This window comes from Salmo salar, chromosome 20, assembly GCF_965601325.2.
Source record: "Salmo salar chromosome 20, fSalSal1, whole genome shotgun sequence".
NCBI classification, from domain to species: Eukaryota; Metazoa; Chordata; class Actinopteri; order Salmoniformes; family Salmonidae; genus Salmo; species Salmo salar.
The window spans coordinates 37,890,174-37,908,013 of record NC_138310.1 but is presented as its reverse complement, the minus strand read 5'-3'; the positions used below and the strand labels follow the sequence as shown (position 1 = coordinate 37,908,013).

At 49.4% G+C, this 17,840-nt stretch overlaps 1 protein-coding gene across 1 annotated transcript in view; it reads left to right on the top strand.

Moving 5' to 3' along the window:
• Positions 1-17,840, top strand: part of LOC106562823 (zinc finger SWIM domain-containing protein 6) — a 125,330-nt gene that overhangs the window by 37,756 nt on the left and 69,734 nt on the right. The window contains exons 2-5 of the mRNA XM_082966410.1: positions 3,052-3,408; positions 3,988-4,136; positions 6,790-6,940; positions 10,764-10,943. Of these exons, the coding sequence (XP_082822536.1) occupies positions 3,052-3,408; positions 3,988-4,136; positions 6,790-6,940; positions 10,764-10,943 (837 nt within the window). The remainder of the gene's footprint in view (positions 1-3,051; positions 3,409-3,987; positions 4,137-6,789; positions 6,941-10,763; positions 10,944-17,840) is intronic.

Below are 17,840 nucleotides of genomic sequence, written 5' to 3'. Positions count from 1 at the left end.
GAGAAAATCCAATTGAGGAAAAAGACACACACACACACACACGACTGTGTCATATTAGATTTAAAGTGACATTCACTCAAACCAATTCTGCAAATAATGTTAATGATCCACCCGCCCCTGTGGCTGAATTTTCTCCATTGACTTGGAATCTTAATTTGATTGAGCATCACACATATTTTTCCCCAATCTAATTTATCCTAGTGGATGGTTGCACACTGAGAGCTTTGTGCTTAGGCAAGCAGCCTTCCAGCCTCGACTAGCTCTCTTAATGTGGGAATGCTCAACCCAATTTTATTATAAGACCCATATATAAAGGCTACATTCTTGCTCCTGTGGGTCTGCATTGGTTAATTTTGGAGGGGCTGTGGCCTCTCCTTCTCCCTGAAATGAGAGCAGGGGTTTGGTATTTTGGGGGCCCCATGTTGTTGAATGTGAGGAAGGAGGGCTTGTAGCTGGTCAAGAGAGCTTGCTGGTTTATCACCACTCATATGGTTTCCAAAGCAGAGAGGGAGTATCTGGGCTAGTGCTTTGATGTGGGCCCCCAAGTGTATGGGTGGTCTGGGGGCCATGGTGCGTTTACACACACACTCTCTACTGCTTGCGTTCTCTCGCTCTCTCGCTCTGTTTCTCTCTCGAAGCCAAGTGCGATTTCACCAGAGCGGCCATGAGGGTGTTTCTAGGGCAACCTCACACAAGCCTTGTTCTAAAAATGTCTGCAATGGTTCCTTTGAAAACCTGCCCTGGCCTCTCCAACACACAGCAGCCCTTAGCTGCACTTTGGGAGGGGGCTGAGGGGGGCAGAGGAGGGGAACACAGTCTAATAGCTAGCACATGAGATACTGAAGATTTCATACCAACCAGCAGTCGGGAAGAAGAGGGAGAGAAGGCTGTGTGAATAGTTATATTCCTGTGCTCAGCGATGAGCTAAATTAAAAGTGCATTTTTCACGTGGGACTAGTTTGTGGTGGCCAAACCGATGTACAGGAGAGAAAGAAGAGTTCATTACTGACCCATCTGTCAAACAGAGAGGGAGAGAACTAAGATGGATGGAGAAAGGGAAGGAAAAGGAGGGAGGGCCCACTAAAGAGCCCAGGCAGCGGTCTTAATGTGATAGACCTTGGTGTTTATGTTATGGAATTTATCTGCTTGTAAGAGATTGGCATAGGTTTTGTATTTTTTCAAACTTTTTGTTAGACTTTTTATTCCTATTCACCCTGTTGTGGATTTCTGGTCTGCTAAAGATAAATTGCAGTAGGTGTTACTTTTCCAAAGGGGTGTATCAGAGCTGCCAAGTTGTCTTTGAGCCACATGTTTCTGATGTTCTGTTATTCAACTCGTTGGACTGGGAAAGGCTGGAGAACACACACTGAACCTGTTTTTGACACACACACACACACACACACACACACACACACACACACACACACACACACACACACACACACACACACACACACACACACACAGGCCCCATGTCGAGGAGCTGTGGCAGCTTACATATCCCTGTTAATACACGCCTGAAATCACAGCACCCACAGATCTTTGATAAGTGGATTTATACATGCATGTCTCCACTTGGCCCCGATACGTTTTCATCTTTAACTCTCTAACTCTCTCCTCAGCACATAAATTAATTAATAACACACTCTCTCCCTGGCTCCTCCCCAATATTAATAAATGCATGATCTCACGCTGGCTGTGTCTCTTTCATATGCTCATCAGTGTGTGTTATAGACTGGCACTTGCAGCCCCGCCCTCCTCATGCATACTCATAGACGCATAATAACCCCTCCCCCCGCCTCTGGAAACGCAGGGCTCAGGAGATCAAACACTATTCAAATGAGCCGGCTCTGATTCACTCTAACACACAGTATCTGTCTTGCTATCATTGCTGACCCAACCTGCTTTCTCTGTTTCCGTTGATTTTATTTCCGTGCCACAGGACTTCGCTCTGTATTCAATGTGGCCATAATTTGATGTTAGGGGTATATGGAATATATCTTTGCACCTCTTTCATAAGGTTTATGAAGGTCTACCATTACACATGGCATGCCTTTATTTGAGAGGACATAGCTTTGCAATGAATTGTTTGATTTAATAAACTTCTCCCATGCCTGATGTTTTTGTGTATGTTGTTTAAAGGTTTTAGAGGTTTGGGCTTCGATGTCCTCAGTTATGTGTGATGTTTTGTGTGATGTCCCAATCAGAATGGGCTAGAAATGTAAATCCTCTTGTTTCTTTCTCTCCCTCTATATCCTCCCTCCCTCTTTCTCTCCCTCTATATCCTCCCTCCCTCTTTCTCTCCCTCTATATCCTCCCTCCCTCTTTCTCTCCCTCTATATCCTCCCTCCCTCTTTCTCTCCCTCTATATCCTCCCTCCCTCTTTCTCTCCCTCTATATCCTCCCTCCCTCTTTCTCTCCCTCTATATCCTCCCTCCCTCTTTCTCTTCCTCTATATCCTCCCTCCCTCTTTCTCTCCCTCTATATCCTCCCTCCCTCTTTCTCTCCCTCCTCTTTCTCTCCCTCTATATCCTCCCTCTCTCCTCTTTCTCTCCCTCTATATCCTCCCTCCCTCCCTCCCTCCTCTTTCTCTCCCTCTATATCCTCCCTCTCTCCTCTTTCTCTCCCTCTATATCCTCCCTCCCTCCCTCCTCTTTCTCTCCCTCTATATCTTCCCTCCCTCCTCTTTCTCGCCCTCTATATCCTCCCTCTCTCCTCTTTCTCGCCCTCTATATCCTCCCTCTTTCCACTTTCTCTCCCTCTATACCCTCCCTCCCTCCCTCCCTCCCTCCCTCCCTCCCTCCCTCCCTCCCTCCCTCCCTCCCTCCCTCCCTCCCTCCACTTTCTCTCCCTTTATATCCTCCCTCGCTCCTCTTTCTCTCCCTCTATATCCTCTTTCTCTCCCTCTATCCTCCCTCCCTCATTCTCTCCCTCTATATCCGCCCTCCCTCCTCTTTCTCTCCCTCTTTCACTTTTATTTTATAGTCGATGCCACATTGAAGGCTTGTACAATAAAGGCTCGTTAAAACTCACTCTTTTTTTTCTTCCCAGGGTTTCATCTGAGTGGTACAGTAACAGACCCGGCCACGTCCTCTCAGCCTGAGATAATCTGCAGCGTGAGTGTCAGCTTCGACCGCTGTAAGATCACCGCGGTAACCTGTAGCTGCGGCAACAAGGACATCTTCTACTGCGCCCACGTTGTAGCGCTGGCCCTGTACCGCGTACGGAAGCCCGACCAGGTCAAACTGCACCTGCCCATATCAGAGACGCTGTTCCAGATGAGCCGAGATCAGCTGCAGAAGTTTGTCCAGTATCTGATATCAGTGCATCATACGGAGGTGTTGCCCACCGCACAGAAACTGGCTGATGAGATACTGTCAACTAACTCCGAGATCAACCAGGTCCACGGTGTGTGTGTGTGTGTGTGTGTGTGTGTGTGTGTGTGTGTGTGTGTGTGTGTGTGTGTGTGTGTGTGTGTGTGTGTGTGTGTGTGTGTGTGTGTGTGTGTGTGTGTGTGTGTGTGTGTGTGTGTGTGTGTGTGTGTGTGTGTGTGGTGCGCACGTACGTAGGCCCCACTGAGGACATTGATTGTGAGCTAAAGGTAAAGGCAGATCAATGCTGCTCGTTAGTCTGATGCTGCCTGCAAACGAAACACTCTGTCCACCTCTAATCAACACTATAGACCTGGCTTTTATTTACTTTAGAGAGGAGGTCGAGAGAGGGATATAATCAAATTGTATTTGTCACATGCTTGGTGAACTTGGTTACTTACGGGCCTTTCCCAACAATGCAGAGAGAAAGAAAATAGAAATATGACTCCTCTCTCAGGTTTCCCCAGCTCCACAAGTTACCTGAAGTAGATATAATAGTTTTGAGTTATTTCATTAAATGAATAAATCGTGTCTCTGTGTGCAGAGCCCCTGATCCCACGGCAGGGACCAGTATGGATGATGAGACTGTTTTACTAACTTCTCTCTGTCTGTGCAGGGGCCCCGGACCCCACAGCAGGAGCCAGTGTAGATGATGAGAACTGTTGGCACTTGGATGAGGAGCAGGTCCAGGAGCAGGTGAAACTCTTCCTCTCTCAGGGAGGATACCACGGCTCTGGGAAACAACTCAACCTGCTGTTCAGCAAGGTAACCCCCCCCCCCCCCCCCCTCCTTTAGACACTGAATCTTTTCAGTCTGGTACAGAGTACTCTCCTCCTTACAGCTTCTCTGTGTACAACTTTAAAACAACTAGTATTACTAACAGAAGAGGCTGAAACACAACTCCTTTCATATACAAACTCAATAACATCAAAATGTTGCATGCATTTCTACCAGGGTTTCTGTTGTTAGTCTGAAGGACCATTACCATGGCAGTTGGCATGTACATTAAACAGTGCCATTGTTGAGGTTTTGATGTTTTTAGTCCTTGATGTACACTTACACTCCTCTGGTGTAGAGAAGACTAACTGCTGTGTCAACTTCTGCATTGTCATATGCTCTTCAAGTGTAGATTTAACCTAATGTCAAATATTTAGCCTGAAACTCAATTCCCTACTTTTGATCTGGACCCATCTGGTCAGAAGTAGTGCATTACATAATGAATATGTTATGGACTCTGGTCAGAAGTAGTGCATTACATAATGAATATGTTATGGACTCTGGTCAGAAGTAGTGCATTACATAATGAATATGTTATGGACTCTGGTCAGAAGTAGTGCATTACATAATGAATATGTTATGGACTATGGTCAGAAGTAGTGCATTACATAGGGATAGGGTGTAGAGGTCGACCGATTATGGTTTTTCAACGCCGATACCGATTATTGGAGGACCAAAAAAAGCTGATACATCAGTACAATCAATTTAGCCTCAAATAAATAATGAAACATGTTCAATTTGGTTTAAATAATGCAAAAACAAAGTTTTGGAGAAGAAAGTAAAAGTGCAATATGTGCCATGTAAAAAAGCTAACGTTTAAGTTCCTTGCTCAGAACATGAGAACATATGAAAGCTGGTGGTTCCTTTTAACATGAGTCTTCAATATTCCCAGGTAAGAAGTTTTAGGTTGTAGTTATTATAGGAATTATAGGACTATTTCTCTCTATACGATTTGTATTTCATATACCTTTGACTATTGGATGTTCTTATAGGCACTTTAGTATTACCAGTGTAACAGTATAGCTTCCGTCCCTCTCCTCGTTCCTACCTGGGCTGGAACCAGGAACACATCGACAACAGCCACCCTCGAAGCAGCGTTACCCATGCAGAGCAAGGGGAAAAACTACTCCAAGTCTCAGAGCGAGTGACGTTTGAAACGCTATTAGCGCGCACCGGGCTAACTAGCTAGCCATTTCACATCGGTTACACAAGCCTAATCTTGGGAGTTGACAGGCTTGAAGTCATAAACAGCGCAATGCATTGCGAAGGGCTGCTGGCAAACGCACAAAAGTGCTGTTTGAATGAATGCTTACGAGCCTGCTGCTGCCTACCATCGCTCAGTCAGACTGCTCTATCAAATCATAGACTTAATTATAACATAATAACGCACAGAAATACGAGCCTTAGGTCATTAATATGGTCGAATCCGGAAACTATCATCTCGAAAACAAAACGTTTTTCCTGTCAGTGAAATACGGAACCGTTCTGTATTTTATCTAACGGGTGGCATCCCTAAGTCTAAATATTCCTGTTACATTGCACAACCTTCAATGTTATCTCATAATTACGTAAAATTCTGCCAAATTAGTTCACAACGAGCCAGGCGGCCCAAACTGTTGCATATACCCTGACTCTGCGTGCAATGAACGCAAAATGACACAATTTCACCTGGTTAGTATTGCCTGCTAACCTGGATTTCTTTTAGCTAAATATGCAGGTTTAAACATATATACTTCTGTGTATTGATTTTAAGAAAGGCATTGATGTTTATGGTTAACAAAGTCAGCTGTCTTTGTTAGGAAGAAATAGTCTTCACAGTTCGCAACGAGCCAGGCGGCCCGAACTGCTACATATACCCTGACTCTGTTTGCAAGAGAAGCGACACATTTCCCTAGTTAAAAGAAATTCATGTTAGCAAGCAATATTAACTAAATATGCAGGTTTAAAAATATATACTTGTGTATTGATTTTAAGAAAGGCATTGATGTTTATGGTTGGAGCAACGTGTACCTAAGCGATTATATGCAACGCAGGACAGGCTAGATAAAGTAGTAATATCATCAACCATGTGTAGTTAACTAGTGATTATGATTTATTGATTGTTTTTTATAAGATAAGTTTAATGCTAGCTAGCAACTTACCTTGGCTTCTTACTGCATTCGCGTAACAGGCAGGCTCCTTGTGGAGTGCAATGTAAAGCCGGTGGTTAGAGCGTTGGACTAGTTAACCGTAAGGTTGCAAGATTGAATCCTTGAGCTGACAAGGTAAAAATCTGTCGTTCTGCCCCTGAACAAGGCAGTTAACCCACCGTTCCTAGGCCGTCATTGAGAATAAGAATAAGAAAAAATATCGGCCAAATCAGCATCCAAAAATACCGATTTCCGATTGTTATGAAAACTTGAAATCGGCCCTAATTAATCGGCCATTCCGATTAATCGGTCGACCTCTAATAGAGTGCCATTAGGGACACAGCCTTAACCCTAGCGCTAGTGGGAAATATTTTGCTAGCACTAATGTCTTGACCGTTATGTAAAGACTGGCTGACCATTAACACCCCTGCCCCACCCTGGTTTTAATGTCTGCCTGCTTTAAGCTCTCTGATTCCTTTACAAACACGGATGCTGTCCTCCTTGTCCCATAGGTGAGGGAGATGCTTCGTATGCGTGACTCCAACGGTGCCAGGATGTTAACACTGATCACAGAACAGTTCATGGCCGACCCTCGCCTGGCACTGTGGAGACAGCAGGGCACCACCATGACCGACAAGTACAGACAGCTCTGGGATGAACTAGGTGAGCACACACACTAATGAGCAGCAGAATTCATTCAGATTTAGTTAAATCAAATCAAATGTTATTGTTCACTTACACATGGTTAGCAGATGTTAATGCGAGTGTAGCGAAATGCTTGTGCTTCTAGTTCTGACAGTGCAGTAATATCTAACAAGTAATCTAACAATTTCACAACAACTACCTTATACACACACAAGTGTAAAGGGATGAATAAGAATATGTACATATAAATATATGGATGAGCGATGGCCGTGCGGCATCTCGTCGTTGTTGGTAATCAAGCACACCACTGTAGTGTCGTCTGCAAACTAGATGATTTGAGTTGGAAGTGTGCATGGCCACGCGGTCATGGGTGAACAGGGAGTACAGGAGAGGGCTGAGAACGCACCCTTGTGGGGCCCCAGTGTTGAGGATCAGCGGGGTGGAGATGTTTTTTCCTACCCTCACCACCTGGTGGCGGCCCGTCAGGAAGTCCCGGACCCAGTTGCAAAGGGCGAGGTCGAGACCCGGGGTCTCAAGCTTAATGACGAGTTTGGAGGGTACTATGGTGTTAAATGCTGAGCTGTAGTCGATGAACAGCATTCTTATATAGGTATTCCTCTTGTCCAGATGGGTTAGGGTAGTGTGATTGCGTCGTCTGTGGACCTATGGGGCGGTAAGCAAATTGCAGTGGGTCTAGGGTATCAGGTAGGGTGGAGGTGATATGGTCCTTGACTAGTCTCAAAGCACTTCATGATGACAGAAGTGAGTGCTACGGGGCGATAGTCGTTTAGCTCAGTTACCTTCGCTTTCTTGGGAACAGGAACAATGGTGGCCCTCTTGAAGCATGTGGGCACAGCAGACTGGGATAGGGATTGATTGAATATGTCCGTAAACACACCAGCCAGCTGGTCCGCGCATGCTCTGAGGACGTGGCTAGGGATGCCATCTGGACCGGCAGGGTTTTACTCACGTTGGCCACGTTGAAGGAGAGCCCACAGGTTTTGGTCGCGGGCCATGTCAGTGGCACTGTATTGTCCTCAAAGCGAGCAAAGAAGTTGTTTAATTTGTCTGGGAGCAAGACGTTGTTGTCCGCGACGGGGCTGGTTTACTTTTTGCAATACGTGATTGACTGTAGACCCTGCCACATGCGTCTCGTGTTTGAGCCGTTGAATTGCGACTCTACTTTGTCTTTATACTGATGCTTTGCTTGTTTGATTGCCTTGCGGAGGGAATAACTACACTGTTTGTATTTGGTCATCTTTCTGGTCGCCTTGCCATTATTAAAAGTCGTGGTTCGCGCTTTCAGTTTGCGCGAATGCTGCCATCAATCCACGGTTTCTAGTTAAAGGTTTTAATAGTCACCGTGGGTACAACATCACCGATGCACTTGCTAATAAACTCGCTCACCGAGTCAGCGTATATCAATGTTGTCTGAGGCTATCCGGAACATATCCCAGTCCACGTGATCGAAGCAATTTTGAAGCGTGGTATCCGATTGGTCGGACCAGCGTTGAAAAGACCTGAGCACGAGCGTTTCCTGGCCGGTGAGTACACACATACTCACCGGCCAGTTTTTTAGATACACAACCCCGTTTACGAAAATGGATCGCTCCTACAGACAGTGAGTCACGTGGCCTTTGCTTGCTATATAAAGCAGGCAGACGGGCATCGAGGCATTCAGTTACTGTTTGATTGAACGTTAGAATGGGCAAAACGATCGACCTAAGTGACTTTGAGAGTGGTATGATCATCGGTGTCAGGCGTACCGGTTCCAGTATCTCAGAAATGTCCAGCCTCCTGGGCTTTTCACACACAACAGTGTGTAGCGTTTACAGAGAATGGTGCAACAAACGAAAACCATCCAGTCAGCGGCAGTCCTGTGGACAAAAACAGCTTGTTGATTTGAGGTCAAAGATGATAACAAGAATCATGCAAGCTAACAGGCAAATAATGGCGCAGTACAACAGTGGTGTCCAGAACGGCGTCTTGGAACACACACCTTATCAGTCCTTGTCACGGTCAGGCTATTGCAGCAGACGACCACACCGGGTTCCACTCCTATCAGCTAAAAACAGGAAGATGCGTATCCAGTGGGCATGCGATTACCAACACTGGACAATTGAGGAGGGGAAAAACGTTGCCTGGAACATGACAGCGAGTTCAGTTTACTTGAGTGGGCCGCGCAGTCCCCAGACCTCATCCCAGTAGAGCATCTTTTGGATGAGATGGAACGGACTGTTCGCAGCATGAATGCACCGTCGTCCAATCTGCAGCAACTGCGTGATGCCATTGCGTCAGCTTGGACCAACATACCTGTGGACCGTTTCCACCAACTTGTGGAATGCCCTGAAGAATTCAGGCTGTTCTGGAGGCAAAGGAGGGTCCGACCCGGTACTACATGAGTGTACCTAATAAACTGGCTGGTGTGAACAGTAGGATATTTTATGTACTGTACAACAAACTCTCTTCCTTGCCTGCTGTTGTTTTTATTATGAATCTATGCCACTGTCACCGACACACGCTATCCACCATACTACTCTGGATAGGAAGTACTCGCATTAGTACAGATCACACACACACACACACACACACACACACACACACACACACACACACACACACACACACACACACACACACGTGTGTGTAGCCTGTGTTATGTTGGTTCTGCTCTCCTGCTCATGTGTGAATGAGGACAGAAAAGTCCCTACATTTCAACCACCTATTTTAATTTCTGTATCCTATGTTCTGGGACACACACTCTTTCTCTCTCTCACACACACACACCAGCCCTGTGGGTAGGCGCAGAGACTAAGCGTCGGTCTTTGAATGGATTACAGGCTGTTTACTCCTAATCACTAGACGGACAGTCAGAACTCAGAATCCCCCCGGTCTGTTACCATGACAATGACTGCTGTTTTATCTCCAGCCTTTGTTGTTGTTTTGTTTAGTTGTCTCTTTTTTGCTTCTGGTCTTGTTCTCTGCTTTTTAGGGATGGCTTCGTCAGACACATAAACACACACCCACACTGGAAGTTTTGCTGCATTAGTTTGTGTTTTTGGAAGTGTAACGATGATTTGAAGTCCAGACATCATTCTCTCCCAGAGTCCTTCTCTGCCTGCTTGATGTGTGGCAAATGCTGCCTCACGGCTGCTTTCTTCTTTTGTCTTTCACTCCACCTCAGGGCCGTTACTCCTCTCCTCCAGACACAAAGCCTTCCTTCATTCCTTCTCTACTTCATCTCCATTTCTTTTTTCTCTCTCTCGCTCTCTCCTTGTCCCTCTCCGTGTTTCTCAACATTTTCCTCCCCCTTTCTTCCATCAATCGTTGCCTAATGTCCAATTGTAGTTGTAATGTGTGTGTATGTACGTGCATGTGTTTTTGGTTTGTCTTTGTGACACCAACGTCCTATATATCCCTGAATGTGTTGTGATATCCTCTGAGACTTCACTTTTAGTCTTTAGTTTGTTTCTGTTTACCTAGCTAGTATTGATGTGTGTCTGTGACAGTACGTGAACAGTTGTATTGTGTGTCAGTTCAAGACTGCATCTACTAAGTGTGCGACTCCCTTCAAATAGTTTGGAGTGAAAAAATTGATCGGATAACTTTCTAAACCCTAGACTTTGAAAAGTTGGATGAACTTTAAAACCCATTTCTTTAGTGTCGCTAAATAACAACACTGGACACATTTTTGGGTGAAAAACAAGAGATGGGTGGCACCTCTGTTACCTGCAGTTTGGTTTAGTTCTGTGTGTTTACCACCTTTTTATAATACTCTCCTGATCTGAGTCGAACATGACCTTGGTAGGATGAGACCTGACGTGTGTGTGTGTGTATACAGGTGCTCTGTGGATGTGTATCGTGCTAAACCCCCACTGTAAGACGGAGCAGAAGTGTTGGTGGCTCAAACAGCTGAGGAGGTGGAACAGCGTGGACGTGTGTCCCTGGGAGGACGGTAACCATGGCAACGATCTGCCCAACCTCACCCACTCCCTGCCTCAGGGTGCCCATGGCAACCAAGGTGCGAGACAGGTCTCTTTTCTTTTCTCTTTCGTTCTCTCTCCCTCCCCAGTGTTTCTCTCTCTGTTGTTAGCCTGCAGCTAATGTTTGAACTCTCTCTCTCTCCCTCCCCTCAATCTAATGCTAGTTTCTCTTTCTCCCCTCAATGCTAGTTTCTCTCTCTCTCCCTCCCGCCCCTCAATGCTAGTTTCTCTCTCTCTCTCTCTCTCTCTCTCTCTCTCTCCTCTCTCTCTCTCTCTCCTCTCTCTCTCTCTCCTCTCCTCTCTCTCTCTCTCTCTCTCTCTCTCTCTCTCTCTCTCTCTCTCTCTCTCTCTCGTCTCTCTCTCTCTCTCTCTCTCTCCTCCTCCCTCAATGCTAGTTTCTCTCCCTCCCTCCCCTCAATGCTAGTTTCTCTCCTCCCTCCCCTCAATGCTAGTTTCTCTCTCTCCCTCCCTCCCCTCAATGCTAGTTTCTCTCATCTCCTCATCCCTCCCTCCCCTCAATGCTAGTTTCTCTCTCTCCCTCCCTTCCCTCAATCTAATGCTAGTTTCTCTCTCTCTCTCTCCCTCCCCTCCCCTCAATGCTAGTTTCTCTCTCTCTCCCTCCCTCCCTCCCCTCAATGCTAGTTTCTCTCTCTCTCTCTCTCTCTCTCCCTCCTCTGCCCTCAATCTAATGCTAGTTTCGCTCTCTCCCTCCCCCCCCTCCCCTCAATGCTGGTTTCTCTCTCTCTCCCTCCTCCCTCCCCTCAATGCTGGTTTCTCTCTCTCTCCCTCCCTCCCTCCCCTCAATGCTAGTTTCTCCCTCCCTTCAATGCTAGTTTCTCTCTCTCTCCCTCCCTCCCCTCAATGCTAGTTTCTCTCTCTCTCTCTCCCCTCCCTCCCTCCCCTCAATGCTAGTTTCTCTCTCTCTCTCTCCTCCCTCCCTCCCCTCAATGCTAGTTTCTCTCTCTCTCCCTCCCTCCCCTCAATGCTAGTTTCTCTCCCTCCCTCCCCTCAATGCTAGTTTCTCTCCCTCCCTCCCTCCCTCCCCTCAATGCTAGTTTCTCTCTCTCCCCTCCCTCCCCTCAATGCTAGTTTCTCTCTCTCCCTCCCTCCCCTCAATGCTAGTTTCTCTCTCTCCCTCCCTTCCCTCAATCTAATGCTAGTTTCTCTCTCTCTCTCTCCCTCCCTCCCCCAATGCTAGTTTCTCTCTCTCTCCCTCCCTCCCTCCCCTCAATGCTAGTTTCTCTCTCTCTCTCTCTCTCCCTCCCTCCCCTCAATCTAATGCTAGTTTCGCTCTCTCCCTCCCCCCCTCCCCTCAATGCTGGTTTCTCTCTCTCTCCCTCCTCCCTCCCTCAATGCTGGTTTCTCTCTCTCTCCCTCCCTCCCTCCCCTCAATGCTAGTTTCTCCCTCCCTTCAATGCTAGTTTCTCTCTCTCTCCCTCCCTCCCCTCAATGCTAGTTTCTCTCTCTCTCTCTCCCTCCCTCCCTCCCCTCAATGCTAGTTTCTCTCTCTCTCTCTCCCTCCCTCCCTCCCCTCAATGCTAGTTTCTCTCTCTCTCCCTCCCTCCCTCCCCTCAATGCTAGTTTCTCTCTCTCTCTCTCTCTCCCTCCCTCCCCTCAATCTAATGCTAGTTTCGCTCTCTCCCTCCCCCCCTCCCCTCAATGCTGGTTTCTCTCTCTCTCCCTCCTCCCTCCCCTCAATGCTAGTTTCTCCCTCCCTCCCTCCCTTCCTCCCCTCAATGCTAGTTTCCCTCCTCCCTCCCTCCCTCCCTCCCTCCCTCCCTCCCTCCCCTCAATGCTAGTTTCTCCCTCCCTCCCTCCCTCCCTCCCTCCCTCCCTCCCTCCCTCCCTCCCCTCCCTCCCTCCCTCCCCTCAATCTAATGCTAGTTTCTCCCTCCCTCCCTCCCTCCCTCCCCTCAATGCTAGTTTCTCTCTCTCACTCCCTCCCCTCAATGCTAGTTTCTCTCCCTCCCTCCCTCCCTCCCCTCAATGCTAGTTTCTCTCCCTCCCTCCCTCCCTCCCCTCAATGCTAGTTTCTCTCCCTCCCTCCCTCCCTCCCCTCAATGCTAGTTTCTCTCCTCCCTCCTCCCTCCTCCCCTCAATGCTAGTTTCTCTCCCTCCCTCCCTCCCTCCCTCCCCTCAATGCTAGTTTCTCTCTCTCCCTCCCTCCCTCCCCTCAATGCTAGTTTCTCTCTCTCTCTCCCTCCCTCCCTCCCCTCAATCTAATGCTAGTTTCTCTCCCTCCCTCCCTCCCCTCAATGCTAGTTTCTCTCCCTCCCTCCCTCCCTCCCCTCAATGCTAGTTTCTCTCCCTCCCTCCCTCCCTCCCTCCCCTCAATGCTAGTTTCTCTCCCTCCCTCCCTCCCTCCCCTCAATGCTAGTTTCTCTCCCTCCCTCCCTCCCCTCAATGCTAGTTTCTCTCCCTCCCTCCCCTCAATGCTAGTTTCTCTCTCTCCCTCCCTCCCTCCCCTCAATGCTAGTTTCTCTCTCTCCCTCCCTCCCTCCCTCCCCTCAATGCTAGTTTCTCTCTCTCCCTCCCTCCCTCCCTCCCCTCAATGCTAGTTTCTCTCCCTCCTTCCCTCCCTCCCTCCCTCCCTCCCCTCAATGCTAGTTTCTCTCTCTCCCTCCCTCCCTCCCTCCCCTCAATGCTAGTTTCTCTCTCTCCCTCCCTCTCTCCCTCCCCTCAATGCTAGTTTCTCTCTCTCCCTCCCTCCCCTCAATGCTAGTTTCTCTCTCTCCCTCCCTCCCTCCCTCCCCTCAATGCTAGTTTCTCTCTCTCTCTCCCTCCCTCCCTCCCCTCAATGCTAGTTTCTCTCCCTCCCTCCCTCCGTCCCTCCCTCCCTCCCCTCAATACTAGTTTCTCTCCCTCCTTCCCTCCCTCCCTCCCTCCCTCCCCTCAATGCTAGTTTCTCTCTCTCCCTCCCTCCCTCCCTCCCCTCAATGCTAGTTTCTCTCTCTCCCTCCCTCTCTCCCTCCCCTCAATGCTAGTTTCTCTCTCTCCCTCCCTCCCCTCAATGCTAGTTTCTCTCTCTCTCCCTCCCTCCCTCCCTCCCCTCAATGCTAGTTTCTCTCTCTCTCTCCTTCCCTCCCTCCCCTCAATGCTAGTTTCTCCCTCCCTTCAATGCTGATTTCTCTCTCTCTCTCTCCCTCCCTCCCTCCCCTCAATGCTAGTTTCTCCCTCCCTCCCTCCCTTCCTCCCCTCAATGCTAGCCTCCCTCCCTCCCCTCAATGCTAGTTTCTCCCTCCCTCCCTCCCTCCCTCCCTCCCTCCCTCCCTCCCTCCCTCCCTCCCTCCCTCCCTCCCTCAATGCTAGTTTCTCTCTCTCCCTCCCTCCCTCCCCTCAATGGTAGTTTCTCTCTCTCCCTCCCTCCCTCCCCTCAATGCTAGTTTCTCTCTCTCCCTCCCTCCCTCCCCTCAATGCTAGTTTCTCTCTCTCCCTCCCTCCCTCCCCTCAATGCTAGTTTCTCTCTCTCCCTCCCTCCCTCCCCTCAATGCTAGTTTCTCTCTCTCTCTCCCTCCCTCCCTCCCCTCAATGCTAGTTTCTCTCTCTCTCTCCCTCCCTCCCTCCCCTCAATGCTAGTTTCTCTCTCTCTCTCAATCCCTCCCTCCCCTCAATGCTAGTTTCTCTCTCTCTCCCTCCCTCCCTCCCCTCAATGCTAGTTTCTCTCTCTCCCTCCCTCCCTCCCCTCAATGCTAGTTTCTCTCTCTCTCCCTCCCTCCCACCCCTCAATGCTAGTTTCTCTCTTTCCCTCCCTCCCTCCCACCCCTCAATCTAATGCTAGTTTCTCCCTCCCTCCCTCCCTCCTCTCCCCTCAATCTAATGCTAGTTTCTCTCTCTCTCCCTCCCTCCCTCCCCTCAATCTAATGCTAGTTTCTCTCTCTCCCTCCCTCCCCTCAATCTAATGCTAGTTTCTCTCTCTCCCTCCCTCCCCTCAATCTAATGCTAGTTTCTCTCTCTCTCCCTCCCTCCCGCCCTCCCCTCAATCTAATGCTAGTTTCTCTCTCTCTCCCTCCCTCCCCTCAATCTAATGCTAGTTTCTCTCTCTCTCCCTCCCTCCCTCCCTCCCTCCCCTCAATCTAATGCTAGTTTCTCTCTCCCTCCCTCCCTCCCTCCCCTCAATCTAATTCTAGTTTCTCTCTCTCCCTCCCTCCCTCCCTCCCCTCAATCTAATGCTAGTTTCTCTCTCTCTCCCTCCCTCCCCTCAATCTAATGCTAGTTTCTCTCTCTCTCCCTCCCTCCCCTCAATGCTAGTTTCTCTCTCTCTCCCTCCCTCCCCTCAATGCTAGTTTCTCTCTCTCCCTCCCTCCCTCCCCTCAATCTAATTCTAGTTTCTCTCTCTCCCTCCCTCCCTCCCTCCCCTCAATCTAATGCTAGTTTCTCTCTCTCTCCCTCCCTCCCCTCAATCTAATGCTGGTTTCTCTCTCTCTCTCTCCCTCCCTCAATGCTAGTTTCTCCCTCCCCTCAATGCTAGTTTCTCTCTCTCGCTCCCTCCCTCCCCTCAATGCTGGTTTCTTTCCCTCCCTCCCTCCCTCCCTCCCTCCCTCCCTCCCTCCCTCCCTCCTCCCTCCCTCCCTCCCTCCCTCCCTCCCTCCCTCCCTCCCTCCCTCCCTCCCTCCCTCCCTCCCCTCAATGCTAGTTTCTCTCTCTCCCTCCCTCCCCTCAATCTAATGCTAGTTTCTCTCTCCCTCCCTCCCCTCAATCTAATGCTAGTTTCTCCCTCCCTCCCTCCCCTCAATCTAATGCTAGTTTCTCTCTCTCTCTCCCTCCCTCCCCTCAATCTAATGCTAGTTTCTCTCCCTCCCTCCCCTCAATCTAATGCTAGTTTCTCTCTCTCTCTCCCTCCCTCCCCTCAATCTAATGCTAGTTTCTCTCTCTCTCTCCCTCCCTCCCCTCAATCTAATGCTAGTTTCTCTCTCTCCCTCCCTCCCTCCCCTCAATCTAATGCTGGTTTCTCTCTCTCTCTCTCCCTCCCTCAATGCTAGTTTCTCCCCTCCCCTCAATGCTAGTTTCTCTCTCTCGCTCCCTCCCTCCCCTCAATGCTGGTTTCTTTCTCTCTCTCCCTCCCTCCCTCCCTCCCTCCCTCCCTCCCTCCCTCCCTCCCTCCCTCCCTCCCTCCCTCCCTCTCCTCTCTCTCCCTCCCTCCCCTCAATGCTAGTTTCTCTCTCTCCCTCCCTCCCCTCAATCTAATGCTAGTTTCTCTCTCCCTCCCTCCCCTCAATCTAATGCTAGTTTCGCTCTCTCTCCCTCCCTCCCCTCAATCTAATGCTAGTTTCTCTCTCTCTCTCTCCCTCCCTCCCCTCAATCTAATGCTAGTTTCTCTCCCTCCCTCCCCTCAATCTAATGCTAGTTTCTCTCCCTCTCTCCCTCCCTCCCCTCAATCTAATGCTAGTTTCTCTCTCTCCCTCCCTCCCCTCAATCTAATGCTAGTTTCTCTCTCTCCCCTCCCTCCCCTCAATCTAATGCTAGTTTCTCTCTCTCTCCCTCCCTCCCCTCAATCTAATGCTAGTTTCTCTCTCTCTCTCCCTCCCTCCCCTCAATCTAACGCTAGTTTCTCTCTCTCTCTCCCTCCCTCCCCTCAATGCTAGTTTCTGTCTCTCCCTCCCTCCCTCCCTCCCCTCAATGCTAGTTTCTCTCTCTCTCTCCCTCCCTCCCCTCAATCTAATGCTAGTTTCTCTCTCTCCCTCCCTCCCTCCCCTCAATCTAATGCTAGTTTCTCTCTCTCCCTCCCTCCCTCCCCTCAATGCTAGTTTCTCTCCCTCCCTCCCTCCCCTCAATCTAATGCTAGTTGCTCTCTCTCTCCCTCCCTCCCCTCAATCTAATGCTTGTTTCTCTCTCCTCCCTCCCTCCCTCCCTCCCTCCCTCCCCTCAATCTAATGCTAGTTTCTCTCTCTCTCCGCTCAATGCTGGTTTCACTCTCTCTCTCTCCCTCCCTCAATGCTACTTTCTCCCTCCCTCAATGCTGGTTTCGTTCTCTCTCTCCCTCCCTCCCCTCAATGCTAGTTTCTTCTCCCTCCCTCCCTCCCTCCCTCCCTCCCTCCCTCCCTTCCCTCCCTCCCTCCCTCCCTCCCTCCCTCCCCTCAATCTAATGCTAGTTTCTCTCTCTCCCTCCCTCCCTCCCCTCAATCTAATGCTCGTTTCTCTCTCTCTCTCCCTCCCTCCCCTCAATCTAATGCTAGTTTCTCTCTCTCCCTCCCTCCCTCCCTCCCCTCAATGCTAGTTTCTCTCTCTCTCTCCCTCCCTCCCTCCCTCCCCTCAATCTAATGCTAGTTTCACTCTCTCTCCCTCCCTCCCCTCAATCTAATGCTAGTTTCACTCTCTCTCCCTCCCTCCCCTCAATCTAATGCTAGTTTCACTCTCTCTCCCTCCCTCCCCTCAATCTAATGCTAGTTTCACTCTCTCTCCCTCCCTCCCCTCAATCTAATGCTAGTTTCTCTCTCTCTCCCTCCCTCCCCTCAATCTAATGCTAGTTTCTCTCTCTCTCCCTCCCTCCCTCCCTCCCTCCCCTCAATCTAATGCTAGTTTCTCTCTCCCTCCCTCCCTCCCTCCCCTCAATCTAATTCTAGTTTCTCTCTCTCCCTCCCTCCCTCCCCTCAATCTAATGCTAGTTTCTCTCTCTCTCCCTCCCTCCCCTCAATCTAATGCTAGTTTCTCTCTCTCTCCCTCCCTCCCCTCAATGCTAGTTTCTCTCTCTCTCCCTCCCTCCCCTCAATGCTAGTTTCTCTCTCTCCCTCCCTCCCTCCCCTCAATCTAATTCTAGTTTCTCTCTCTCCCTCCCTCCCTCCCTCCCCTCAATCTAATGCTAGTTTCTCTCTCTCTCCCTCCCTCCCCTCAATCTAATGCTGGTTTCTCTCTCTCTCTCTCCCTCCCTCAATGCTAGTTTCTCCCTCCCCTCAATGCTAGTTTCTCTCTCTCGCTCCCTCCCTCCCCTCAATGCTGGT